This window comes from Apus apus, chromosome 3, assembly GCF_020740795.1.
Source record: "Apus apus isolate bApuApu2 chromosome 3, bApuApu2.pri.cur, whole genome shotgun sequence".
Classification (NCBI taxonomy): domain Eukaryota; kingdom Metazoa; phylum Chordata; class Aves; order Apodiformes; family Apodidae; genus Apus; species Apus apus.
The window spans coordinates 61,925,491-61,952,252 of record NC_067284.1 but is presented as its reverse complement, the minus strand read 5'-3'; the positions used below and the strand labels follow the sequence as shown (position 1 = coordinate 61,952,252).

The 26,762-nt window shown below is 44.3% G+C and overlaps 1 protein-coding gene across 2 annotated transcripts in view; it reads left to right on the top strand.

Annotated features, from left to right (window-relative positions):
* The first annotated feature begins 5,353 nt into the window (after positions 1-5,353).
* The window catches only part of COQ8A (coenzyme Q8A), a 44,297-nt gene continuing 22,888 nt past the window's right edge, over positions 5,354-26,762 (top strand). Inside the window, exons 1-4 of one of the 2 annotated variants that reach the window (XM_051615595.1) lie at positions 5,354-5,420; positions 17,519-17,713; positions 21,070-21,477; positions 22,677-22,743. In XM_051615595.1, coding sequence (XP_051471555.1) covers positions 17,537-17,713; positions 21,070-21,477; positions 22,677-22,743 — 652 coding nt within the window. In that variant the 5' untranslated portion in view covers positions 5,354-5,420; positions 17,519-17,536. Of the gene's footprint in view, positions 5,421-7,350; positions 7,402-17,518; positions 17,714-21,069; positions 21,478-22,676; positions 22,744-26,762 lie in introns of those variants that run through there. The other variant, XM_051615594.1, reaches the window with a different exon arrangement.

The following is a 26,762-nucleotide window of genomic DNA, read 5'->3' as shown; positions in this document are numbered from 1 at the left end:
ATAGGTGTAAGATTCTTGCTAGAAATGCTAATGTTTTTGGATGAGATAGAAAGTATATTGACATTTAGAATCATAGAACCATAGAATGTCTTGGGTTGGAAGGGACCTCTAAAGGTCATCTAGTCCAACACCCCTACAATAAGCAGGGACATCTCCAACTAGAACAGATTGCTCAGAGCCCCATCAAGCCTGACCTTGAGTGTCTTCAGGAATGGGGCCTCTACCACCTCTCTAGGCAACCCATTCCAGTGATCCACTACCTTCATAATAAAGAGCTTTTTCCTAATGTCCAACCTAAATCTACCTTTCTATAGCTTAAAACCATTACCCCTTGTGTGCTGGTTTGGTTCGGCAGGATTTTTGATAGAGGGGAAGGGCCACAGCTGTGGCTCCGGTAAGAAGCTCCCCCTGCTCCTAAGATGCCAGAGAGACAATAGATGCACCTCTGCGATTAACATATGAAAGAACTGAGATAACACCTGAGCAGAGGAACACTTAAGGGAGAAGAGCTGTGCTGGAGAGGGCAAAGGCAGTGCTAGAGTGAAGATCCCGGTGGTTGGTGAGGAAGAAGAGGAAGAAGGTGCCCTAGCAGAAGTTCCCTGCAACCTATGGCGAGATGGCAGGCTGTCCCCCTGCATCCATGGATGAACATGGTAGCACATTCCCAGAAGGTGCCACAAGGGGTGAACTTGACCAGTGAACTTGGATTTTGTGGCCAGTGGACTCGGATTTGCTGCCAGCATACTCTGATTATGCAGCTTTGGAAGACCCCAGCACCAGGAGAGTTGACTGTTCCCGAAGAAGCCTGTGATGCTGTGAGAAGCCCGGGCTGGAGCAGCTCCAGACCTCATGGGAAGGGCTCATGAAGGAGAGTTTTGTGGACAACTCTCTGCCATGGGAGGGACCCCACGGGGAAGCAGGGAAGGACTGTAAGGAATCCTTCTTCCTGAGGAGGAAGGAGCGGCAGGAACCACCAGCCTGTGAACTGACTCTAAACCCCATCCCCTGTCCCCCTGTGCCACTGGGGGGAAGAAGGGAGAGACACTGGGAACGAAGTAATTTGGGCCCGGGAAGAAGGGAGGGGTGGGGTAACATATGCAGGCACTTCCCTTTGTGTTGTCTGTGTCCTGTGTGTGTTTGGTTAGTGTGAAATTAAATTATTATTTTTTCCCCAAGTTTGGTCTTGTTTTGCCTGGGACCTGAATTGGTAAGACCCCTTGTCTCGACCCATGAGTTTCTAGTTGGCCTTGGTCCTCCTCATCCTATAGTGTGTGTGAGGGAGGGAGTTGAGTGAATGGCCATGTGGCTGTCTTTGTTGTTGTGTTAGGCCCAAACCATTACACCCTTGTCCTATTGTCACATGTCCTTGTGAACAGGTCTTCCCCAGCCTTCTTACAGGCACCTTTGACTGAATTTATTCAATATATTTGACTGAATATAACAGTATTGAACAAGATGTGAGAAGCAAATGGCAGTTGTAGTGGCAAAGATGTCTTGTGGCTGATATCTTAATAATGTTCACTTCTTGTTCTTACATGTCATCAAAAGACTTCTCAAAATCTGGAAACTTGTTTTTTCATAGGACTGCTATGGCTTGCTCTGTAAATTCAGATTTGCATTGCACACATCTGCAAAAGGATGCAGGCAAATAGCACAAAAATTACATTAGATTTAGACACTGAAGTAAAACTAAGTCTACAACAGCTTCATCTTGTCACATCATACTGGAGGCATTAAGGCATCAATGGATGCCAACATTTAGGTCTTTAGACAGAGGTTTCTTCTATATACCCTGCTTGGAAGGGCTTTATCTGGCAAGTGGCTACATAGCACATTTAGCAGATCAGCTCCTACACAAATGCTGACATGATTCAAAGCAGGGATGAAGCTGGTGTTACTGCTGTCTTACCTACAATCCTTTGGTGAAGGGCACAAAATCAGATGGGCAGATCCCCCCAGGCTTCGTGTCCACGTCTCCCACCTCTGAGTGAGGGACAGTTTGAGCATGGCCAGACTCTAAATTTATTGTCTGGGCTTTGGTGGACATAGGGGAGTGGTCTATTCTTATTTACTCTCGCTGAGCTTTCCCATTGTGTACAGCAAAATAATGAGTATGAACAAGGCTGGAGAGAGAATGCAAGAGCATGCATAACAATTAGGGTCCTGATGTGAGCGTGGAATGCTCTAAGTCTTCACAAGCACACAGGGAACCTGAATTTGGACCTCCCAAGGCCCACAGGAACTGCTAACCATGGAGCTGTTACATAGACCACTGACAATGTTTCTGCAGAAAATTATGCCCTCTGGTCTATTTTTGAAGTACAGCACTCTGCCCTTTCTTTTTCCCAGGGTTCAGGGCCATAAATCTCATAATTGTTAGCACTAAACCAATGCCAAATACTGACAGTATTTTTTCTTTTTTACCATTTTTCCTCCTTTACCATTTTTCTCCAGTTTACAGGGAGATCTTGCATGGATGGCTTCTGCCATGAAACAGTTCTCAAAGTGCTTGACATACACCATGCAAAGCATACCACTTTATTTAGGATTTCACACCACTCTTTATTTAGAATTGTGGACACAGTTAAGCAACCATCCTCACAAAAGTTAGCCTCTGGATTCTAGATTGTGAATTCAGGATGTCTCGCCCCTACTACCCTTAAGAACTTAAAAGTAACAAAAAAGGATGTAAAGTATCTCCTTCCAGAAGCTTCAGTCCAGCTTTCAATCCTACCTCTTTGCATTCTAAATCTGGTGGAAAAACAGACTTCTCTCTTCTTTAGCCTAAATATAGAAAGAGCCAGACTTACACTCAAGTTAAAGGAGTCTTTTAAGGCTGCAGAAAGCATGGCAACAGAAGGTGTGATGCAAACTGAACAGCATCGGCAGAAATACCCACTGGTTTACCATGTAGAAATGAAAAGATCCTGCCAGGTTTGTGTGTGAAAGGTGGGGAGAGCTTTATCCTGTGTTCATTCTGCCTAAATCTCAAACTACGACAGCATGTTCATGCAGAAACCAATGCAGTTCTCTGTGCTCAGCACAGTGAGTAAGACATATTTTGCCATTAATGCCGAGCTGACACAAGCAAAGTGATGTTACACAGAAACTCAGAACTGACATCCAATATCAGTACAGGAGTAGACAAAAGAGTGTCCTTAAAAAAGAAATCTGATACATATATTTTTTCAGATGAGGATAAAGATGATGTTTCTTTTAGAAAAAAAATAGCATGGAATTAACCACAAATAGACCAGCTGCATTTCTGGAGGTGTCAGTGTTGAAATTAAGAAAATTAGGCTTTTTTTCTGAGAAAATTCTCAAGGCTGCTGTCCTACTGCAGACATGTTTTAGTATCATTTAACATATCCAGACTCTATCTCATTCTCATGTTTGGCCTTTCCATTTCAGACATATTGAGTCTATGCACAACCTGTGTGTAATACAGTTCAGTCAATAACATGCCTTCCCCAGGGCACTGATTTTTTACCTTTTGAGTTCAAATCTAGCCTGTCTAGTACTGACTGTGGTTTGCTTCCAATCCAGGTATTTGCTGGGTGATAATTTTGCTAAATTTATTTGTAGCTGTCAGTTTAGTGCCTAGCAGAAACCTTCTCATGGCTTACCTGGGAAGCTGAGTGGGGCTTGGGTGGGAAGCATGTGTTCTTATTTAGAAAAAAACAAAACATGAAGGAATATAAGTAATATTTGAACAATATTTTGTGTGTTCATAGAAACCAGCCAAATAATGTTTGGTATGAGCAGCTGGAGATAACTATTTCCCTTTACAGAGGGGAGGGAGTTTCACACTAGAAGGTTTGCAGTAACAGTCAGCAATGGGCTGTGTAGAATTAAACTCCTATACTCACTTAGAGCAGATAATTTATCCAGTTTCCTTCTTCACAATCCACAGCACCCACAAGTCCCACTGACTTTGATATAGGTCCTTCAGTGTGAATTTAAGTGCTCTACTCAAGCTACTAGTTAGCTGAAAATGTTGGTCAAAACAATTGACACAGCTGAAATTAAAGCCTGGGGCCATTTGCTGGTCACTCCCGTAGGTTACATTGCGACTAGAGGAGAATTATGAATCCTGTTTGTTTTAAGAAGAAATGCCAAACCTCATCCAAATATACTTCTGCAGTAATGCAACCGTGTCGCAAATGCACCATAAAGAATGCATTGTTATTTTTCAGACAGGAAAGTTGCTGACAGAGACAGGCGCTTATCAGAACATCCAGCAAAGCACAGAGCTATCCTTGCAGCATCCGTGAGACACCTTATCGCTGCAATCAACCTGTAGGAAACAATGCGCCATTTTTATTTCCAACACGCACAAAACCCTGCGATTTCCACCACATGCTTGAACAGCATCCATCTCGATTTTAAGCCAATGTTTTGAAACACCGGCACCCACGTTTCAGACGGACATGGAGCGCCACAAAACGGAGCTGCTCCCCTCGTCCTGCGTTCGCCTGGAGCCGGCTGCGCACGGGGCTTCCGCGCCTTCCCGTGCATTCACTCCGCGCGCGCGAACGTCCCCGGGGGGCTGGCAGGACCCCCCGAGCAGCTCCCTGCTTCCCCTTGCCCTACCCGAACTCCCCGCCGCCCGGCCGGGCGGGCCCGCGGCGAGACCCCGCCGCCTCTGATAAGGCACCCCGCCGGGGTCGGCCGCTGCTCGCCCCGGGAGCCCCGGGGCAGCGGGAGCCGGCCCAACCCTGCCGGCAGCAGCGGCGGCGGCGGCAGCAGCGGCAGCGGCGGCAGCAGCAGCGGCGGCAGCAGCAGCGGCAGCAGCAGCGGCAGCGGCGGCAGCAGCAGCGGCGGCAGCAGCAGCGGCAGCAGCAGCGGCAGCGGCGGCAGCAGCAGCAGCGGCAGCGGCAGCAGCAGCAGCGGCAGCAGCAGCAGCAGCAGCAGCAGCGGCAGCAGCAGCGGCGGCAGCAGCGGCGGCAGCAGCGGCAGCGGCGGCAGCGGCAGCAGCAGCAGCAGCAGCAGCAGCAGCAGCAGCAGCAGCGGCAGCAGCAGCGGCGGCGGCAGAGCCCCCCGGCGCGGCGCAGCGCGGCCCGCCCGGCCTCCCCGCGCGCAGCACGCACCTCACGCCTCGCCGCGCCGCCCCCCGCCCAACGGCCGCCGCCGCCGCACGGGCCTCACGGGCCTCACGTCCCGCTGCAGCGGCCCAGGGAGCTGCCGCGGCCCCTCCTCACCTGCCATTGGCCCGGCGCTCCGGCCCAGCTCCTGCCATTGGCGGGGGCGCCGCGGTGCCCGGGCTGGGGACGGCCTCGGCGGCGGCTGCTTCTGGCGCGGGGCGGGGCCCGCGCGCCCACCAGTGGGAGCGCGGCGGGGCGGGGCCTGGGCCGGGGCTGTAAGCTGGCGCGCGGGCACGGGGCGGCTGGTGCCGAGCGGGGTCCGGGCGGCGGCGGCAGGTGAGCGTGAGGCACTCGGGGTTAGGCTCTGCCTGTCTGGGTTGTGCCGGGCCGGGGAGCGGCCACAGCAGCGGAGGGGTTCTCGGTAGCGCGGCGCGACGGAGCGGCGCGGCAGGGAGGTGGGCGCTGGCGGCGGGGACGCCCGTGCCCGGCACGGAGAGGGCGCGCTGAGCTGGGAGCTGCTCCAGCGCGGGGGGACGTGTGCGAACCCCGAAGGGCAATGGCGGCCCCGTGCAAGTGCCGGTCCGGCCTCTGCGGGGCTGGGGCGGGCCGGCAGCCGGCCCGCGCTGCGGCCTTCGCACTGCCCTTGTCGGTGAAGCCAGCGGGGAGGCCGCGCCGCCGGGGCCGGCCCTGCGGGGTCAGCAGGGCCCGAGCTGCCCTGGCGACTGACCGAGCGGTGCGGGGTGCGCTGAGGCGCTTGTCGCCGTGCCCGTTCGCCCAGGGTGGGTCCAGTTCAGTGTGCGTGGGCCGGGTCTGGCTCCGCTGCGGCCGCCGCTCCTGTAGTCGGGCAGCGGGAGGGGAGCGGGCCTTCCGAGGGCTGGGTAGCCCCGGCCTCCGTGTGCCCCCCCCGCCTCCCCGTGCCGCAAGGCAGCCTCTGCGATCAGCCGCCCCCTCCTTAGGGGATCGCCCAAGCAGGTGTGCAGGATGTTTTTTATGTTCAACCTAAAATTGCTCAGGAGGAAGGGTGGAATGTGCTTTTTCACTCTGTAAGATGTATATTTGGCCACGGGCATTGCAGAAGAGAACGCCTAGCGTGTCCCCGTGCTGTGTGTGCTGCATTCCCGGCTGCCCTGATTTAGAACCTCCCTTCTCACTGTCGCTGGGATTGTTTTGTGCCTTTCGTTGAACATAAAATGAATCTGTTAGCTGTTTTGAGCTTGCTTGTGGCTAAAATGGGAGGAACGAGCCCATGAGACCCCTGGCTTGGTTAAGACACCCAGGGAAATAATCTGACTTTCTACAAGCTGACAGCCTTGTTAGAGTCTCTGTAACACAGTGATAATGGGAGGTACATAGTTTTAAACAGGCACTGAACAATGTACCTATAAATAACTACAGATATAAGCTAACAACTTCTGAACTTTATTTTCCAAGTTACTTGACTTTAGATTGCCGCTCTGAACTGGGCTGTATTCTTTAAGCATATGCCAAATAATTCTTAGCACTGGGTGCAGAATGCTACTGCCCAAAGTCAATAGTAGTTCAGTAAAAGATTTCTGAAGGGATTCAGACATTCCTTCGAGTTAAAGGCTGCAAGCAAATCGGCATTTAAACAGAATATAGGTGTTCTTACATTTCTGCACCGTATAAAAAGAACTTGGCTCTTTTCATATTATCATCAGAAGGAAAAAAAATAGCTGCAGTTCATGTGCTTACCAGTTTGTTTACTCTTAGATCAGGAGACTCATTTCTCTTTTTGTAAATGCTATTTCTTTGCTGCTAGCTAGCAATGACCTTGGTAAACTAAGATAGGCTTAGAATAAACAGTTGTGTGTTGTTCAGTCTTACTCAAGAGGATGGGGGGGTGGAGGGGGCGGGTGAGGGGAGAATAGGCGACCTGCTGTGTTTTAAGTGTCTCCCTTTTAAAAATAAAGTGGTGTGTTAAGTAGAAGAAAAGGTCAGAAGATGTGGAGAATTCTCATGCATGATTACCATCTGAGTGTTGATGACTATGCTTCACTGCTGTCAAGGAGAATTCTGTGCAGTGCTATGCAATGAAGCTCTGGTTGTTTCATTTGTCATATTTAGAGCAGGTTAATTATGGCTCATATTGCACCCGTGCAGCAATAACAGAACTTTTTCTGGCTTCTAGTCCTCCAGTAGTCCTTTTACAGACAAGTGGCAGTCTGTTGTTTCACTCCCTGCTTGTCAGGCTGTATTATTTTTTCTAGAAACTGAGAGCAACAAGAGACAGCAGTTAAATTCCTGCTTCTTAATTTCACTCATGTTAAACTGGTTCATTAGTTATAGAGCTTTTTTGGTAGGTAAAGACTGGTTTGTTTTTCCTATGCGGGGTGTTTTTTTAAAAATTGTTTTAACAAGGATGCTAGGGATGGTGTGCGTCTTGTAGTCATGTATCTTGTGTGTTAGTGTGCATGTGTCAGCTTGCTTGGTCCATCTGGCTTGCTGAAGGTATCTCAGGACTTGGCTTGATGCATGAATAAGCATTTATCTTACTCCTTAAGCCTGTACTGGTAGGTGAACAGTTCAGCTTAGGATGGAGGTAGGGAGTCTGAAGCAGTACTTAGGCCTCCTGTCTCTTGTGTGTATGCAAGTCTTTTGGCTTCCTTCCTCTAAAACTCCTTAAGAAAGATGTCTGAAGGAGGAGGCTTTTGTCACACTGAGCTATGTATTCTTGGGCAGAGCATCTCCAGGAGAAGAGTACCTTTTCTCTCTGCTTTTTTTTTTTTTTTTAAATAAAAGTGCTAAATTACTGTCTGTTCTGTGAGTATGTACTTTCCTTCAGTGCCTGAAAAAGAAATTAAGTGATTCGCATATAAGAGACAGAATGAAAGCTTACTTGCTTAATGCAAGTAAGTAAAACACAGTAGTTTGAGTGAGGGGGTTCAGTCAGTCTGCTTTCCCACCCAGCAGCAAAAGCTTATTTTATTGACTATTTTTAGATTCAAAGACGCTCTGTATTTTTTAAATGCCACTTACATTTTTCACTCCTCCTCACACACACATATCTCCATTACAGTAGGTGGCAAAGTTAAACCAATATGGAGAAAGACCAAGAAAGAACAAGATATGCAAGTTTTGCCCTTTCTTTGCACTCTGCACGTTGTTTTCATGGTGTTTGGTGTTTTGTCAGTAGAGGTGTAGAGCTAAATCAGTCGTCTTACATTTCTAGTTATTCTGTTTCTGAACTGTTCTATGTGCTTCTGACAGTGTAGAAAATAACACTAGTTGCTCTGGAAAACTTAGCTATGGAATTGGCTTCTAGAAACGTTACGGATTTATATTCTTGCTTAAATAGGTCTACACACATATACAGATTTTAAAAAAAGGTGTGGGTTTTGTTTTTTTTTTCTTTTCCTGGAAACAGCATAAGGCTGTTGTTTTCTTAAAGACTCTGTAGATTCTATATGTAGAGTCCCCACAAAAGAAGATCTCCTTGTGGTGTAGGTGGTCCTAGAGCTGTTCTATGTTTGCAGGTGATAGCTTCCACTCACAACATTCTCTTACCGTGTTTGTTTGGCCTCTACAGCATGTCCTGGCTTTGTGTATAAATGAGATCCTTATGTAGCCCTTCTGTGGCTATTCACATCCCCTTTTTCACCAGTTGCACACTTTAGTTTTTTGGATGTGCTGAACAGATGTACCATAAAAGGGCATCATGTATCCTGAAATGTTACTGCTCTTATACTGTCTGAATCGTGTAATTTACAAGTATTAAATCCTTGTTTGATGTGATCTGAGTGCTCATCAAGATAATAATCAGGACTAGGAAAGCAATGGAAGGAAGAATGACTAGACAGTTAACTGCAAGTGGATCAAGTGTTTCTTTTAGAGAACTCTTCTAAAACTGGTAAGCCTAGAAATTTATATTGCATACCAAAGCTTTGTGGAGCTTGGTCTTTCAAAGGCTCCCAGAGGTTTGGAATTTTCAAAGGCACCTATGTAAGTTGCTTAAAACTTTGCTTCTTCTAGTTTGGATGAGCAAAATGTTTATTCTGTGTTATGTAGAATATAATTTCATAAAACTATACCAGAAAAGCATAAATAATTGTAGAATACAGATTCTGTATCAGGTAGGAGAGCTTGCAGATTAGGTTTAGTACTAATTATGTGAAATATAGTGCTCATTACTCTTATTTACCCTAGTGTCAAAAATACCTCTGTGTGGTGAGTAGGAACTGACACAAGTAACTTGTTTGAGAATTGTGGCAGAGCTTTAATCTAGGATCTGTAGACTCTGATAGACCGTGTTCCTCTTCAGCACAGAGATCTATTTATATCTCCTTGAATTAGTCTTTTTTGTTTCTGGTCCTCTTCTTGCATCTTATTTTTCCCTCTTCGTACTGAGAGGCTTAGGCACAGCCAGAAAAGAGATCTCCTGTAGCTGGGATGATGGTATGTAAGGAGGCTATTAATAGACCAGAATGTGTTGTAAGTTACTAAATTTGAACTTAAAGCTAGCTTCCAGGGCAAAGTTGAAATAATGGCATCCATATAGACATGTATGCCTACAGGATCGATCACGGGAGGCTGTGGTGTTTGACCTGCTGTTCATGATGATAGCAGAAGGGATATTCACTATGTGAGCAGAGCATGTGTGTATGCCACCTGGAGAGACATGCACGGGCACCTCATAGTGACAAACGCTAATCCTAGACATAGTGTGCATGGTTCTGTCCTGGTGTACAACAGGAATAATAAGCAAAATATCTGCTTATACCTGAGGAGAGCAGTATGGTTATGGGTGTGCCTCATTTTCCAGAAGCCTATAATTAGAAAGGTTCTGACTAGAAACCATTGCTGTTGTGGCATTTAATAATTTAGATATGATTGCTAATAATGGACTGTTAAGAGAGCCAGAAAACTGGCTATACATTCTTGTTGTTTGTTTGTGGTTTTTTTGTGTTGTTTTTTTTTTGTTTGTTTTTTTTTTAGGGGTATATATTTTAAGGACACTTAGGTATAGGTTGTGCTGTAAGGATCTGTGTACTCTGGAGAGAGCTATGGTTCTGTTCCCAACCCCATTGATAACATGTAGTGTAATGTTGGATATATAACAACTTCTCTTCCCAAGGAGAACTTTGATATCAGTCCCCTTTTCTTTAGCTTTTTAAGATCTATGAGTGAACGGTGATGTGTATTTAAATTCAAAAGGAAGAGCTGCTTTTTTTCCTCAAAATTTTTGTCTTAAGTAATGGTGTACTTGAGTCTAAAGGAATCTGTACTTTTTTGTGAGGCATAGGTTTTTTTGTTAGTTTCCAATTCTTAAGTTGGACTTAGTGTGCTTTCAGAAAGTTAACACTTCCAATAAAAACAATTTAAAATAACAGTGTATATATATATAAAAATAAAATTAACTGCAAATTGTTAACCTTGCTCATTTATACTTTCCATTCCAGTTCAGAGCATGAGGCCAGTGGGGAGATCTGTTGGTTACCTGTGCAAAGCTTAATGCTGTGGAGCTGTGCACCAGACAGGCAGCTGAGCTTTAGTGGTCTCTTCTGCCCTAACTGGTGAAGTGATGCTGTGAGAATGTAGAGCTGCTCTGCAAACTGGGGGGTGAAAGATGTTTGTAATGTTCAGTTTTTGTTGGAAGCACAGTGTTTAGATTTGATCAGCCTAGAGCTTTAGTGCAACCTTTTCATAAATACAGCTGGTTAGAGTTGTTCCATGTGGATGTGGGGGATTTGTCTTTTAAAGTGATGCTGTATGCCAACACTGAGAGTGACTTAGATCTGGTGAACTTTGCTTTTGTGTATGCTTGCTATAAACCCAAATAAAGGTGTAAATTCAGCTTGTAGTTTTTTATCTTGAGTATATGCTTCAGATATGGCATCTGCCTAAATGTTAGTATTATGTATGTTTTGTGGTCATGCTCCATTTTGATTTTAAAGTTCTGTTGTTGCTGGATGAAAGATCCACATGCATGGGAAGTAACTTTGGTCACAGAATTGATCAGAATTATTCATGGCCACATAGAGGATGCAGTGCAACAGGCTTGTTCTAAGCACTGCCCAATGCATAAACAGAAGAAAACTTTTGAGTTTTCCTTGTCCTCTTTCATTCTTCCTCCCTTGGTATGTTACCTCTTGGTAACATAGATAATATAAAGATAGGATGTTAGAAACAACTCCAGATTGGCCTAATGGCCCAAATCTTTGTTGCCCAAATAGTAAATTTTAAAGGCCTACAAATGAGGTAAAAGGAACATGTTTTATTCCCTGACTGCAAATACTTGTTTCCCAGGAGAAGGGGAGGGAAAGCAAGTGACCAGTGGCCTTAAAATGGCCTTAAAATTGCAGCAATTGAGTTGGATCCACCTCAAGTGTAATGGGAAACAACATGCACCTGAGATGTAATTTATTAGTGTTTTATGTCAAGGCATATCAGCAGAGGAAGTGGCCTGTAATGAGGCAATGTGCTCTCCCGCTAGGGTCTTAATTGTGGGTGAATTATTTCTAGATCCATGGCTGGGGTAGAAAAAGAGTGTTAATTCCAGGCACGTGGGCTGTGACTATTTTTTTGCATGCCCCCAGATGTTCTTCAGAAAGAAGAGACCAGTCAGTCCACAGCATTCACTTTGCCTTGATGTATCTGTACCTAAAATAAAGCAGACTGTGCTTACTTTTCAAGTGTCCAAGCATTCTTCTCACTCTTGTGTTGTGTGTCAAGCCATTTATGAGGAAAATTGCTTGTACTGGGTTTTGAACTAGCTGTAATTTACCAGAAATAAGTACTAAGCCTTCCGAAGTTTGGTGGAAAGATGCATTTGTCTGCCAAGCAGCCCACTTTTATCAGTGCATGTACTGCTGATATAATGATTAGGGAGTAAATAAGTTCTGCCTGTCTTTCAAAGGTGTTTGTTTTAAATGACATTGGCAAACTGCTTTGTGCACAGATTTAAAGGATGGTGGCAGCTTTCTCCTTTTAAAATGTAGTTTGTTCAGTGCCCTGCATGGTTAAAATTTGGGTCAGCTGCAACTCCTGAGCTGTGAGCAGTTCTGAAATGTCCTGGCGCACTGCTGGAGAGAGCAGCAGAGCAGACAGGAGCTGAGGAAAGAGTTATGAGGGTCAGGAATGCACAGGCCTGGGGATCAGCAGTGATGGATAGACAGAGTCCTCCCTGGATGCTGGCCATGAATGGAAAAGAAGGGAAGAAGAAAAAGGAAGGGGCTTGACTTCCGTGATCCCTGACCTTATATCGAGCTTACAAAGATACATGGAATGGAATACTTTGGTATATTTTGCTGTCTAAGTCCACTCCTCCCTGCGGGATGGTTACAGATATGACTCTTCTGCTCCTTTAGCAGCATTTGAGGCCACAGATTCAACCAGTAGAGCAAAGTGCCCTTGGCATCTCAGCAGTAACATAAACATTCCAGTGTTATCAGTCCACTAGCTGGAAAACTTGCTGCTAGTTAAAAGAGAGCTCATTGAAGAAAAAAAAAAAACAAAACAGTAGAAGGAAAATTGGCTTCATCCTGGCTCAAAACAGGACAACGCATGGAGCCAGAAGCTAGTCTACATGTTAGCGTGTGGAAAAGAAGGGGAATGAATGGACAGATATGTTTTGGAAAGAGTAAAAATTTAAGAATTTGTCTGCTGCCTGCTTTGAGATTTTGTCTGTTATTGGCCTCTGTTACACTTAGTGTCTCACTATACTAGCTTAAACCTTCAGTCCTATTGTTTAGTGTGTTGAAGAAGGGAGGAAGTGTGCTACATTTAGTCTCTAGAGGACAGTGGCTTGTGAGGCAGGTGGTCACTGCATAGAATCATAGAATCATAGAATCTTAGGGGTTGGAAGGGACCTCGAAAGATCATCTAGTCCAACCCCCCCTGCTAGAGCAGGGTCACCTAGAGCACATCACACAAGAACGCATCCAGGTGGGTTTTGAATGTCTCCAGTGAAGGAGACTCCACAACCTCCCTGGGCAGCCTGTTCCAGTGCTCTGTCACTCTCACAGTAAAAAAATTTTTTCGTATATTCACCTTGAACCTCCTATGCTCCAATTTCCACCCATTACCCCTTGTCCTATCACTGGTCATCACTGAGAAAAGCCTAACTCCATCTCCCTGACACTCACCCCTTACGTATTTGTGAACATTAATGAGGTCACCCCTCAGTCTCCTTTTCTCCAAGCTAAAGAGACCCAGCTCCCTCAGCCTCTCCTCATAAGAGAGATGTTCTACTCCCTTAATCATCTTTGTAGCTCTGCGCTGGACTCTCTCAAGCAGATCCCTGTCCTTCTTGAGCTGAGGGGCCCAGAACTGGACACAATACTCCAGATGCGGCCTCACCAATGCAGAATAAAGAGGTAGGAGAACCTCTCTTGACCTACTAACCACACCCTTTCTAATGCACCCCAGGATGCCGTTGGCCTTCTTGGCCACAAGGGCACATTGCTGGCTCATGGTCATCCTCCTGTCTACCAGGATTCCCAGGTCCCTTTCTCCTACACTGCTCTCCAGCAGGTCAGCCCCCAACCTGTACTCGTGCATGGTGTTTTTCTTCCCCAAATGCAAAACTCTACACTTGCCCTTGTTGAACTTCATCATGTTTCTCCCTGCCCAACTCTCCAGCCTGTCTAAGTCCCTCTGAATGGCAGCACAGCCTTCTGGTGTGTCAGCCACTCCTCCCAGCTTAGTGTGATCAGCAAACTTGCTGAGGGTACATTCTATACCCTCATCCAGGTCGTTGATGAAGATGTTGAACAACACCGGTCCCAGTACCAACCCCTGAGGGACTCCACTGTTCACACACCTCCAACCAGATTCTGCCCCATTGACTACAACTCTCTGACTCCTTCCTTTCAACCAGTTCTTGATCCATCTCACTACCTGATCTCCAAACCCATACCTGGTCAACTTATCTACAAGGATGCTGTGGGAGACTGTGTCAAATGCTTTACTGAAATCAAGGTATACCACATCTACCGCTCTACCATCATCTATCCACCTAGTAATTTCCTCATAGAAGGCTTTAAGGTTGGTCAAACATGACTTTCCTTTGGTAAAACCATGTTGACTGCTCTTAATGACCCCCTCACCCTTGATATGCCTAGAGATAGTGCCAAGAACAAGTTGTTCCATCACCTTTCCAGGGATGGAGGTGAGGCTGACTGGTCTGTAGTTACCTGGGTCCTTCTTCTTGCCCTTCTTGTAGACTGGAGTGACATTTGCTATCCTCCAATCCTTAGGCACCTCTCCTGTTGCCCACAATGAGTGTATGAGTGTCATATATTTGTGTCACAGTTCAGTGTGGATTTTTAAAGAGTGATGCCACATGGGTGTATCCATGAAGCCTCAAATCCGACCAGACAGTACAGACTTATGCTCCAGCAACGAAGAGTGATATATCCTTCTGCACATAGGAGCATCTCGGACACTGATTCAGTTTGTTCATTACAACAGGTTCAGTGTCTGAGACAGCTTGGCTCTAGCTTCCTCATCCTAGAAGGTGTGGTTTTTTTCCAGAGAGTCATTCAACCATGAGAAGTTTACTATATAAAAACTCTGACCCTACCTAGTCTTAGAAAATACCTCCTAATTGCCACTTGTCAACCTTCTTCAATCCAGGTTAGCAGGCACTCTTGACAGTTTCTGTAGACATGACCAGCTTGTCCATACTCAGTGCCAGCAGTGCTTTACTTTGCTGCTGCTAGATAATGAGTCCTCAGGGGACAAGTCAAGTGTGATACAGGCTTTGTATACTCAGACCAGTTCTGTTTGAAACCACTCCTTGAATCTGTTCTTGATAGAGCTTGCTTGCAGTGTTCATTGATAGATTGAGTAGGAGTATGAACAGAACAATGGGGGGGAAATACAACCCTTGTCTGCTGTCTGCAACTGGGTATTAACACAGGTGTATTGCTGAGGATATGTATCAGTCTTCTTGGAAGTCTGTGCTTCCTCTATCAGTTTTTGTCTCTTCTCCTTGCTTGTGCTTAACTGCTTTTTCATTGAAGAAAAAAGTTAATTTTCCTAATTCTTTGTTATTTTTTTTATCTATAGTATTTTCCCTTCTTAATTATTTGTAATGTATTTTCTTTCATGCTTTCCTCTTCTGGCTGTGATAATATTGTTAATCTCTGTGTGTTTTTTATTTGTGGTTGCGTTAGCTTCCCTGAAATTTTGTTAATTTATTTAAAGCGCATTTAGCATATCATAACCATCACTTCAAGATAAGTGCTGCTGGTTTTGGATTAGAGGAAGATATGGTTTTAGTATTGTTGGTTAGAAAGAATCCATGTTAAAAGTGAATGGTTTTGCGTGTGCTGAGTGTATATTGCATTAACTTCCATGGGTTTTCTTGGAAGGGAGGGACTCAACTTTTCATGCTCAAGCTTTCCTGTGCTACTAATACTTGAGACTACAAAAGCACTTCTTTCTTAGTAGTGGCAACCTTTGAATGGTCTCATTTCAGCTAGGAGAGTACTGGGTTGTTGGCTGATTTCTTGGCCTTGCTTGGAGTTGCAGGGACCACTTGCAAATGCTTTGAGTGAGATCCATGTGAAAATTTCCAGTGTGAAGATGTGGGGGGAAAAAAAACACCTCCTGTTGCCAGAGTACATTTCCTTACCTGTCAGGCAGCTTTCAAGTTTAAATGTGCATTATACAACATGGAAACTAGCCTTAGTCTTGAAGCTTTGGAGAGATTCAGGAGTAACACTTCTTGCAGGTGTGGAGCATATGGATAGGTCTAGTAAAGATAACTAAAGAATAATGACCTGGGTAGGCTTGATTTTAATTTTTTACAGCTAACCCATTAAGCCCAAATTCATTGCGAACACTTGACTCTCCTAACAACCATACTTAAAGCATGTAACTTAGAATACTCACTTCCTGGCTACAGTGGTTGTTGCTGATTATGATCCCTGATTAACATTTGTTGAATAAATGTTCCAGTAGCTGGGGTTTACCCTGCATTTACATAACAATGCGTGTCTGAAGTTCAGCTGTAGTAATACATGTACCTCCTGTATGGTTGCAGTAAAACGGTGTACTTACTCAGAAATTTAGCTATAGCAGTCCATAATCCTCCTGCATGAGTGATAAAGAAGACATTTTTCTAAGACAGATTTTGTGTTTTCCAGAGAAGTTTACTGAATCCACTTGCTTGTGATCTGCAGCAGGGTGTAATGCTGTGTGTACCTGTTGACTCAGGATAACTTGTACCACTTCACCGTATTAACATTTACAGTTGTTGTGCATATGTGGGTGTTGACAGGCTATCCTCTAAAAATTAATTGGTACATATGTACCTACGTAGGAAATAACACATGTAGCCTTAGATTGGTGCTCAGTACCTGTTTTAGCCAGAACACCTTTTCTTGAAGTCATTATGATGTTTGGGTAAGGTTGAACCTTAGTCAGCATCTTGTGCCAACTGCATGCTTATATCTTCTGTGTCAGTAAAGGTGGGAGGATGTGCAGCTGAACCAGCCCTGGAACTGTGACCCTGACTGTGCTTTAAAGGTGTGGGAGATGAGTGAAACAAGCAGATGAAAATCTCCCTTGCAAAATGGTTTTGGCACCCTAGCCACTCCTGATTTGTTTTTTTCACATGAACCACAGTGATGTACGAAAGCTCGTGTCCTGAGCCTGAGCTTGGTTCTAGGCTGAAACAAAGGACACAGTGGAATTTGTTCTCAGACACACTGCTGCATGCTGCAGTGCCCAGTTTGTATTTGAAGACGCTGAAATTGCGCAGACTGCTGTGAATCTGAAGTAGAGTGCCGTTTGCACAGAAGGGGTGACTGAGTTAAAAAATTAGCACTGTAATGTGGTACTTTGCAAATGTTGTGGTTAGTAGGTAGGTAGGTGGGTTCTGAGTGTATTTAAGTTTTCCAATTTTAAATATCAGAGTGAGCTACAAGTTGGGGACTGAGCAGAATATGCTTGGAGGACAGACAGTCTTGTTCATTGGAGTGGCAGTGAAGAAATTTGGCTATGTAAAATGAGCAGGCATAGCTCCAGGGCAGGAATGGGGATGTGGCAGTTGTCAGGGCACTTCATCCATGCTATCAGGCACTGAGAGTATGTTCCAGGATCTGCTAATGCTTTTAATCATTTTCAAATATCTGGAAGGAATCAAGACCATCCCTGCAGTGACATTTACCTGTCTGTTTCCCCTGGTCAGTGGTAACTTAAATATTTGTGTAAGGTCCTGTAATGATATAACTCATAAACAGTTGTAAGGAGAGCTCTGACTTTGCCTGATATGGTCAGCTAGCAAGCTGTCATTTAGGCTGGCCTGTGTGCCAAGCTGCAGACAAGTTCTCGTGGTGGCAACCTGGCAAAGTAGAAAGAGATTGTCTAGGCTATGCCACTGGCTTTTAGGTGACTTGAAACTGGCTGCAGACTTCTTCCTTGACCTCTTGCTTTCTTCCCCCCCACTTTTCTTTTTCATCTTTCAGCACGGTCAGACATCAGTCATGGCGGGAGATGCCATCATGGTCATGAGAGGCTTGACAAAGCTTAGTAAAGCGGTCCTAGAAACCCAAGCAGGACAGCTTCGGCAGGTGCTCCTTGGAGGTGATGCAGTTACCGTTGCAAGGTCTTTCCAGGCCGCTGCTGAAGAACAGTTCAGTTCTGCCTTGGGGAAAATGCAGGTAAGCAAAGCTCTTTGTACGCAGTCTAGTCTGATGTTTTGCTACTTCTCCAGGTATACTTGGTTTGTTGTGAGAGTGGCCAGGAACTTGCATCGTGAACTAGAACCTAGCTCTGAAGTGCTGGATCAATGTCATGGTTTGGGCCCAACACGACAATAAAGGAACAGCCTCATGGCTGCTCACGCAACTGCCCTGCCCCCCCCACTCCCCCACACACACACTCTGGGATGAGGAGGACAAAGCTCATGGGCTGAGACAAAGGACAAAGAGGCTTCTTCACTGATTAAGGTCCCAGGCAATCCAGGTAAAACAAACTCAACTGGGGAAAAAATAATAAATTAATTTCACACTAATCAAACATACACAGGATGCAGACAACAAAAAGGGCAGTGCTTGCCTGTGTTACCCCACCCCTCTCTTCTTTCCAGGCCCAAATCACTTTTTTCCCAGTTTGTCTTCCTCCTTCCCCCAGCAGCACAGGGGGACAGGGGATGGGATTTAGAGTCAGTTCACAGTCTGGTGGTTCCTGCCGCTCCTTCCTCCTCAGGAAGAAGGATTCCTCACAGTCCTTCCCTGCTTCCCCATGGGGTCCCTCCCATGGCAGAGAGTTGTCCACAAAACTCTCCTTCATGAGCCCTTCCCATGAGGTCTGGAGCAAGCTGCTTCAGTGTAGGCTTCCCACAGAGTCATGGGCTGCTTCGGGAACAGTCAACTCTCCTGGTGCTGGGGTCTTCCAAAGCTACATAATCAGAGTATGCTGGCAGCAAATCCGAGTCCGCTGGCCACAAAATCCAAGTCCACTGGCCAGGTTCACCCCTCATGGCACCTTCAGGGAATGTTCCACCACGTTCCTCCACGAGTGCAGGGGGACAGCCTGCCGTCTCGTCATGGGTTGCAAGGAAACTTCTGCTAGGACACCTTCTTCCCCTTCTTCCTCACCAGCCACCAGCACTGCTCTGCTTCTCCAGTACAGCTCTTCTCCCTTAAGTGCTTCTGTCCTCAGGTGTTACCTCAGTTCTTTTGTATGTTAATCACAGAGGTGCATCTGTTGTCCCTCTAATACCTCCTTGGCTGGTTTTGGAGCAGGGGGAACTTCTCAGCTTCTTACCAGAGCCAGCCCTGGGGCCTTTCCCCCCCTACCAAAAATCCCACCAAACCAGAACAATCAGTAATACAGATTTTTGCAATGCTCTGGGAATTCTCCAGGATTTCTGTGGTTTGCAGTTGGTGCTTAGACAGAAAAGTGAGGGAAATATTACTGCAGAGTGTTTCTGTTTCCATGCTGAAAATGAAAAGTTGTCTGTTAATCTGTCAAAGATCAAGCTCTTGCTAAGATTGGCCAGCAGCTTTTTATTTGAAGTCTCATTTGAACTTCAGTCATTGATTGTTTTGACTAAGTGAACAAGCTCTTTTAGAGTGAATTGTATTTATTTCAGTGCTGCTTCCTTTCTTGACACAATTGGTGCATGAGGTATTTTTCAGAATGGCTTAGGGTCAGGTGGTTGCTTGTTTTTCGCTGGATTTTCAGAACTAATTTTCAAATGAGGAACATAAGGAAAGCCAGACTCATTTTGAAGTGGCAGCTGCTGTTGCCAGACACAGGGATGGATTTGTAAGAGCTTCACATTTGATGTGTTATCATGTCTTGAAAATACAGGGCTTGTCTGAGGAAAAGAACTGCTCTTAATAAAAAATTATCAACTTGTATCATCCTTTAGAAAGACAATGTAGCTCAGATCATAGTTTTTGAAGCAGAAACTAATGAGTGAGGTTTTAGCATTTTTTTGTGCAATGACCTTAGACTGTCCTGGCAGTGTATAGCTTCAGTCCTAGAATCTGGGCTGGTGTGCCCTTGGTTTTATTGAAATTTGCAACAGAAATATTCTTAAATGTGTGTTTGTTTATGGGGATAGTGTTTTATCTTGCCTTTGTCCTCCTTTTGCATCCAGGAAGAGGGAGATAATGTTCTCATGTTTCTGTGCATGTCTCTGCACAAGAGAGGCTCCACAAGCACAGAACACTTGTCTTGCCATCTGTAAATTAGTTGCATGAAAAGCTGCTGCCAAAGCAGGGCTCAGTAAAAAAAATCTGTAGTCTGAAGCTACAACATTTTCAGTTTTGAAGAGAGAAAAGCTGTGTGAAGTGACTATAATTCACTTATCTTGGTTTGTGATGGGTTTTTTGCTATCTGATACGCTTTTTAAAATTTAAGTGGGGAAGTAGAGAGACCTTATTTTTTGAAGTAACCTGTCAGTTACCTGAAGTTTTGTGGCCACATGCCCCATCTGTAAACGGATCTCTCTTCCTCCTGTTGGGATGTTGAAGTTCAGAATAGCATGAGACCTGCTGAAAAATAGAAAAGACCATGTTCTGTTCTTCTGTAAAGAAGTGAAATGTAATTAGTATTTAGGAAAGAACCTAAAATACACTGCCTGCTTGTCTGATTTAAAATTCTGCTGATTGACTACAATAGCCATCAGTTCTTCCATGGTATTGTTGCTGCTAAGAAGGGTAACTGGAATATGCCAACTAACAAGTAAATAGGAGATAATGCTCTGTTGCTGTCTGTTTGAAAAAATGTTTATTTTTTCTTACATTAAAAAGTGGTGGGAAATACCTGGACTTAGTGGGATAGCTCTTGCAGGTCAGAACAGAAAAGACTGCCAGGAAAAGCTTGCCTTGAGTGTTGCTATGTCTAATGCTGCTATCTTTTGCTTCAAGCCCAGAATTTTATTTATTTATTTTAGGATGACAACAAACCCTGCCATAGTTTTAGTGGTTGAATAAGAAAATGTGTTTTGCAGTTGATATTGTCGTGGTTATGGAAGGGATGAGCTTTCTTTGCCTATAAGTAGGTATGTGGTATTGGGTAGCTCTGGCCTTGAAAAGGCTGACATTGCATGACTAGAGACAGGATGGGAGGAGGTAGCACAGTAGGAGTAAGAGCTGAAAAGTATGAGATTTGGCTTTTTGTTATCCCTCCCAAATACAACTTATGCAATACTGCAGCTGCCATCACCTGTTGCTTCTGAGCAGTGTGTTACTTCTAGTATACTTCACAATTAGTGACCCTTCCTAGGGGTGTATGTAGAACAAGGTGTCTCCAGTTACAGGTATTTTAGGAGCTGTTAACTAATTTGTTCCATCAGTGAGGCTGGAAGACTGTTAGTGATCCCAGGTGTCCTCAGTGTCTGTCTTTCCTGTCTCTTACTGTGAATGTCTCCAGTGCCAGAGGCTCCCCAGCTTGTTTCTTGTGGAGACATGACAGCCTAGCTGCATGCTTATTTCTGAGGACCACTCAGGTAGGGAGCAGGTTGTAAGGTATTTTCTTAAAGTATTTCTGTTAATGTTTGCAGGAATTAGGCAAACAGCAGGAGAACTTAACTGATCTCAGTGATGATTTTGGGAAAGACTATGACCTTTCAGCCCAAGAGCCATCAGATGCTCCAATGGACTTCTCTGCTGCTTCCAACAAGCCTCATGAACACAGCGGTGAAGGCCCTGCTTACTCTTATGCTACAAATGGACCTTTTAGAAATGGTGAGACTGGAGATTCTGGGATGGGTCAGAAGCCTTTCCCTCCTAAAGTGGATGCAAGGTTATTTGGAGGCTTTAGGGATCCTGGAAATCCTTTTGCTGCTGCCTTTGGACAAAATAGGTCTTTTCACCAAGACCATTCCTCTGTTGGTGGCTTAACAGCTGAAGATATTGATAAAGCCAGACAGGCCAAGACAGGTTCAGAGGAGAAACCCTACAAACAGATGGTATGTTTCTTTTTAAATCATGGTTTCTGTACTGGATTGTCCTTGTTCACCTTCTCCTGTGCTTTTCTCGTTTCTTCCTCTTCTGCTGTTTTTCTGGAGGCCAAAGAAAGTGTCAGTTCTCATTAACTCTGATCTCTGATACCCTGTCAATAGGCTTTCAGGTTCTCCTCTTACACCTGCCCCCTCTGTATCAGATATTCTGTTGTGAGAGGATGTTTAAAAGGTTTAAGGGTTAGACTTAATATAAAACAGGAGCTCTTCTTTCATTCACTGGACTTTGAGGACTAGATGTATTTATTGATGCATGTTACAGTAATGAAGGGTCTGCAATTCATCCCAGATTTTGGGGTGAAATGTTGACCAGGGCGGAACAGCTGTACACTACAAAGGTGTGAAAACTGACCTAAGGAATGAATCTTCTCCTTGAAGTTCCCTGTTACCTTTAGCCAGTTTTGCCATGGCTGCAAAGAATTAATTGGACATAAGCTCCCCTCAGTGAAGGCTGTGGCTGCTTAGTCTGTGTCTGGCAGTCCTTCTAGAGGTGGAGGAAATGGTGCCCAGAGCATTAGTAGATTGGAGAGCTGCTTTAGTTCTTCATGCTCTTGTGTGAGACTACGCAGAAAGCCCACAGCAGAATTCAGAGTGGAGATACTTGTCATCTGCTCTGACCTTCTGCCTTCTTTCCCAAACCCACTGTCAGATGCTACTGTAGGTTCGCTCACTCAGGATATTGCTTTGATACAGCTGTATGCTTTTGCTGCTTCAGCTGTTGTGCATGGAGAAATTATTTACAGTACTGTGAACCTGATAACCTTCCATAAGTTTTAATTCCATGTGTGGAAGGGAATTTGGGTTAGCACTGTTCTGCTTCTCCAAGTTCAAACTATAAAGGCTGCTGAGTTGAAAGTAAAAATGAGGTTCCTAAACATGGTTGTCGGCTCTTCTGTCTTGCTCACCCTCTTGTCCACTCCTCTGTTTAGTATATATTTCAGTTCATGATTTGTTTGTTTTGCTGTGTGTTCACTTGAAAATCTTTCAACATACATAAGGCTCAGTGTTCAAGAAAAGCTTTCTGTAGCACAGTTTTGTTAAAGTGCTTTCAAAGTTGCACTCTTGATTTGCAGCTATCTGGCCACATGCCAAATTGATTTGTGGATTTCTTGTTGTTTTGTTTCCCTTTCCCCCTCTTTCTGCTACAGCTCAGTGAGCGGGCCCGGGAGAGGAAGGTTCCTGTCACAAGGATCGGACGACTCGCTAACTTTGGAGGTCAGTTTGCGCATCCGTATTTGTGAAGTCACTAAACTTGCACATCCTCATTAATGTCTGGCTTTGACAGTGCTCCTGCTGAAGCATTAGCTGGTTCTGTTTTCTCTTAAGCTTGCTGGTAGGAAATTGCTTTCCAGCAAACAGGTGGTTAGGTTAGAGCTTGATTTCGGCTTTTTCATTGCAGTTACGGATCTTGACTTTAAGTCTGAATGAAGTTACACTTTGAATCCTGTCTTCTGTGACTCTTATCATACCTAAGTGCTGCTGTGATAGTATGTCAAAGAGAAAAGCTCCATACCTTAACAGACCTTTCAGATGCATTCAGCAAGATACCTGTAAACAAGAACTACAGAATTTGCGTGGGTTTTTATGTCTTAAGACAGCAGGCTGGAGCCTTGTTTTCAAATACTTGTTCTGAAATGGACACTATTTCGAGTATATATGGGCAGGTGATTTGGGAGAGCATAGTGGAACTGCACATATGGTAGCACAGATGGGGTTGTGCTGTTTTAATGAGAGGAAGAGAGGTGCAGGTCATTCTCCAGTCTGTACAAATACCCTGGTCCTGCATATGGGATTCCCCTTTATTGAGGAAACTGTCCTTACATTATGCTGTTAGATCAAGCAGAGACAGCTGGTGCAGCAGTTATTTTAAATTTTTTTCCTCAAAGTTATCCATGCTACTTCTCTGAACAGTGGTTAAATATAAAATATATCCCTTTGATATTGATTTTTTGAGATTTGGGGAGATTATAATATTCAAGGTTTGATTTACTTAGCCATTGCTTATAAGCCATTTTCTGCCAAGAAGAATGTGAATCTGAGCTTTTAAGCTGAAGCTAGCTGGAACCTTTTTTTTACAGAATGGGACTTCATATGTTAAAAAGCAGGTAAGTATCTTCAGTAATATTAAAATATGTTGCTTATCTAATGTCTTATATGCCAAACTGTGGGATATAACTGCGCAGATGGAAGTGATGATCACAGCTAGTTTTACTTGGTTAATCATCAGATGAGTACTCTCTACTTGGGTTTTTTGTCACAATAGGGTTTAAGATGATAACAGCCTTATCTAGGTTGTGAACAGTCTCTCCCAAGTAGATTGTTAGGCTTTTGTGGCTCTTGTGATTCTGTTCCACAAAATTTGATAGAGAAGTACATGTGCACAGTAGACATCCATGTGTGATGGATCCCAGAAGAAAGAAAAATAGCCTGTCAAGTGTAATTCAGATCAGCTCTTGTATAAAATAACATTATTCTTCCTCCATGTGTCTCTTTGTCGTAGTATGCACACTAGGAGTTGGGGGCAGGGACTGATTCTATGCAGTGCAGGAATAAACAGCAAGAGAGTTTTGGGATAGCACACTCTTTTAATGTGGGTCAGATCTCTTTAACCCTGTAATACATTGCAGTCATTCTGGCTTCTCGGCATGCTTAATATTCCTTAAAGGGAAGCAAGGTTCATTATCTGCTTTTCTGGAGTAATAAGGCATTGCTTTCAAACTCTTCGACATATTTTGTTTTTAGGCTCTAGTAGTATGCAGATCTCTGTTCTAATCTAGCCTTGATTTTTATGTACAGCGTCACAGCACTTCTAGCTGTCATCTTCCAAATTTGTCTGTAGCTGCTTGCTGACAGCTGGTGGATGTAAAGTGGCAGATCAACAAGTTTTCTGTGAACTTTGAGTTCCAGTGCTGTCACTGTATGCTTTAGCTCTTGGCACTCAAAGCTGTTGCGTAAGGAAAGGCTGACTCATGCTTCAAGGAGAAAAATAACTAATTACCTGTCTTCTTCTAACCTTAGGTTAAAAAGCAAAACAGAAAAAAACCCTGCCAAACCAAAACCACAAAGGGAGAGTAAGAAAGACATTATAAGGAGCATACTTGGTCATACCTGTGTGTCATCTATTTTTTGGTCTTGACCTTCTCCAGTTGTCCGTTTTATGATTGAAATTGCTGGGAAGAGAGAGCTCCCTGCTTACAGAGTGTTTTCGGGAAGACACTGTGTTGCAAAAGCGGTGTTCTGATTCTCCAGTCTCTGCAATCTTGTTAGCATTTGTTGCTTATCTTTCCCTTTGAATTTTCCCATGCAACAGTGAGGAGAAATACCATCAGAGTACAATGGCTAATAAACAACAGATGTGGCCTGTAGGTAGAGTTTTTCCAGTTTAAGAAATCCCTTGGTAATATTTTGGTAGACTGGGTAATACTTGAAGAACGTTTGTGGTCAGTCTGAAGTAGTGTGAAGCTCATGAAGGCTGAATTTTCAACTGAAAATTGATTTTTTTGCTTTCCCAAAATGGAACCCAACTTAAGGTTGTTTTTTTTTTTAGGGAGGGCAAGATAATCTTGGAGTAGACTAAATGTTTCAAAGCTCAGTGGTAGGTGAGGTGGAAGTTCCCTGTGCCTGCACAGTGTGTGTTCTCTCTTGTGCTTTTTCCTCTTGTCAGAAGCAAGGTGTAGGATAATTGAATGGGTCTCCAATTACATTACTGGTTCTGGAAGCACCTGCTGCTGCTGAGGGATGATGGTTAACAGCGAGAAGGAGCCCTTTTGCAGGGGGTGTTACTGTTAACCTGTGGGATAGTAGTGACCCAGTTCTGTCCTTGCTTCCTAGAACACTTGCATTATTAGAATTGAATTGGGGATGACAGGGTTGGGGGTTGGTTATTTCCTGCTCTACTGACTGTTTCTTCACATTGCCTTAAAAATAATTAAGGGCAGGTGGCTGCTTCGTATCTGTGAGGGTGTGTAGCTTAGAGCCTGACTTTCAGTACTTTCTGCTCCAAGTTACTGTCTTGCCTGTGGGATCTGTTTGAAGATGACAGTGTATCAGCATTTTAATATATATTGTTTATGCTGTTTGATAATTCTCTTTGTTTCTTTCCTGTGGAGTCTAGGGTTATTTTTTTCACTTTGTTCAGCTAATAAAATATCTGGATTTCTTATGGAAAAGACTAGTTCAGTGGTCATGCATGGCTTAGCAGTATTGAAGGGTTTGCACAAGTTAACTAGTAACAACAGACTTTGTTAGGCTTAAATTTGTCACTTCAGTGCTGCACCTCCATAGGAAAATTTGTGGGAAATAAAGGAAAACTTAGCAAAAACCCCTCAAAAAATATTTCAGGGTTTTAAAATATAAGTATTATACTATTACAAAGCATGACATCCTGTGAAAGTTTATATTTTTTCTCAATGTATATCTCTGTATTATGCGATATGCTCTTAAGCATTCATGTTCTGACAGTCAAGTAGCATGCAAGTGGCCCTGGAAGCAGTCCTTGTGAAGGACTTGTAAAGTCACTGATGCCTTCTGTGCTCTGTTCTTCACCATATGCTGGATCCTCTAACCCAGTACATGTAGTCTGCAAGATTGCAGCATGGAGCTGTCTATGAAGCAGATATACTATGTGAGTTTGAAATTTTATTGGTAGAGGCAGGGTTGTAGTTTCTTGATGGGAAAGAGTAAAAACTCACTGTGCAAGATGAGGTTCAACTTGCTTGTGCTCAGGCTTCCTCACTTCAGACTACAAAACATGTGCAAGTTTCCTCTTGCATACATGCACAGAATGCTATGTGCTGGTCAGCTGTGCTCCCTTTGTTGTACTCGGTGTCCCCTGGTTGTTTTACCTGGGAAGCTGTCCTGTAGTGCCTCTAGGAAGGCTTGGGGTGCTAGGAAAACAGGCATACCCCAGTAGTATGGGAATAAGGCACCACAGGATGCATCATTCCTCCTATGTGCAAGATGTAAAGGAGCATCAACTAACTGTTCTGTTTAACTGTGTAATTTATCCAGAAAAACAAATATTTTGAAATTGGGAATGCAGTGAGACGTTTGGTAGCATGAATTACTGCATAATTAGATCCACATCTCATTGAATCTTTGGTGGCCTTGGTCAGGTTAGTAGATGCCAAAGTCTGCGCCTCCTTACATCAATAAGAATTGAAAACTTTGCCATTTAGTGATCACTAAGCCCAAAATAGCCTCCGACCACCACATCTTCCACTAATCTTCTCTGT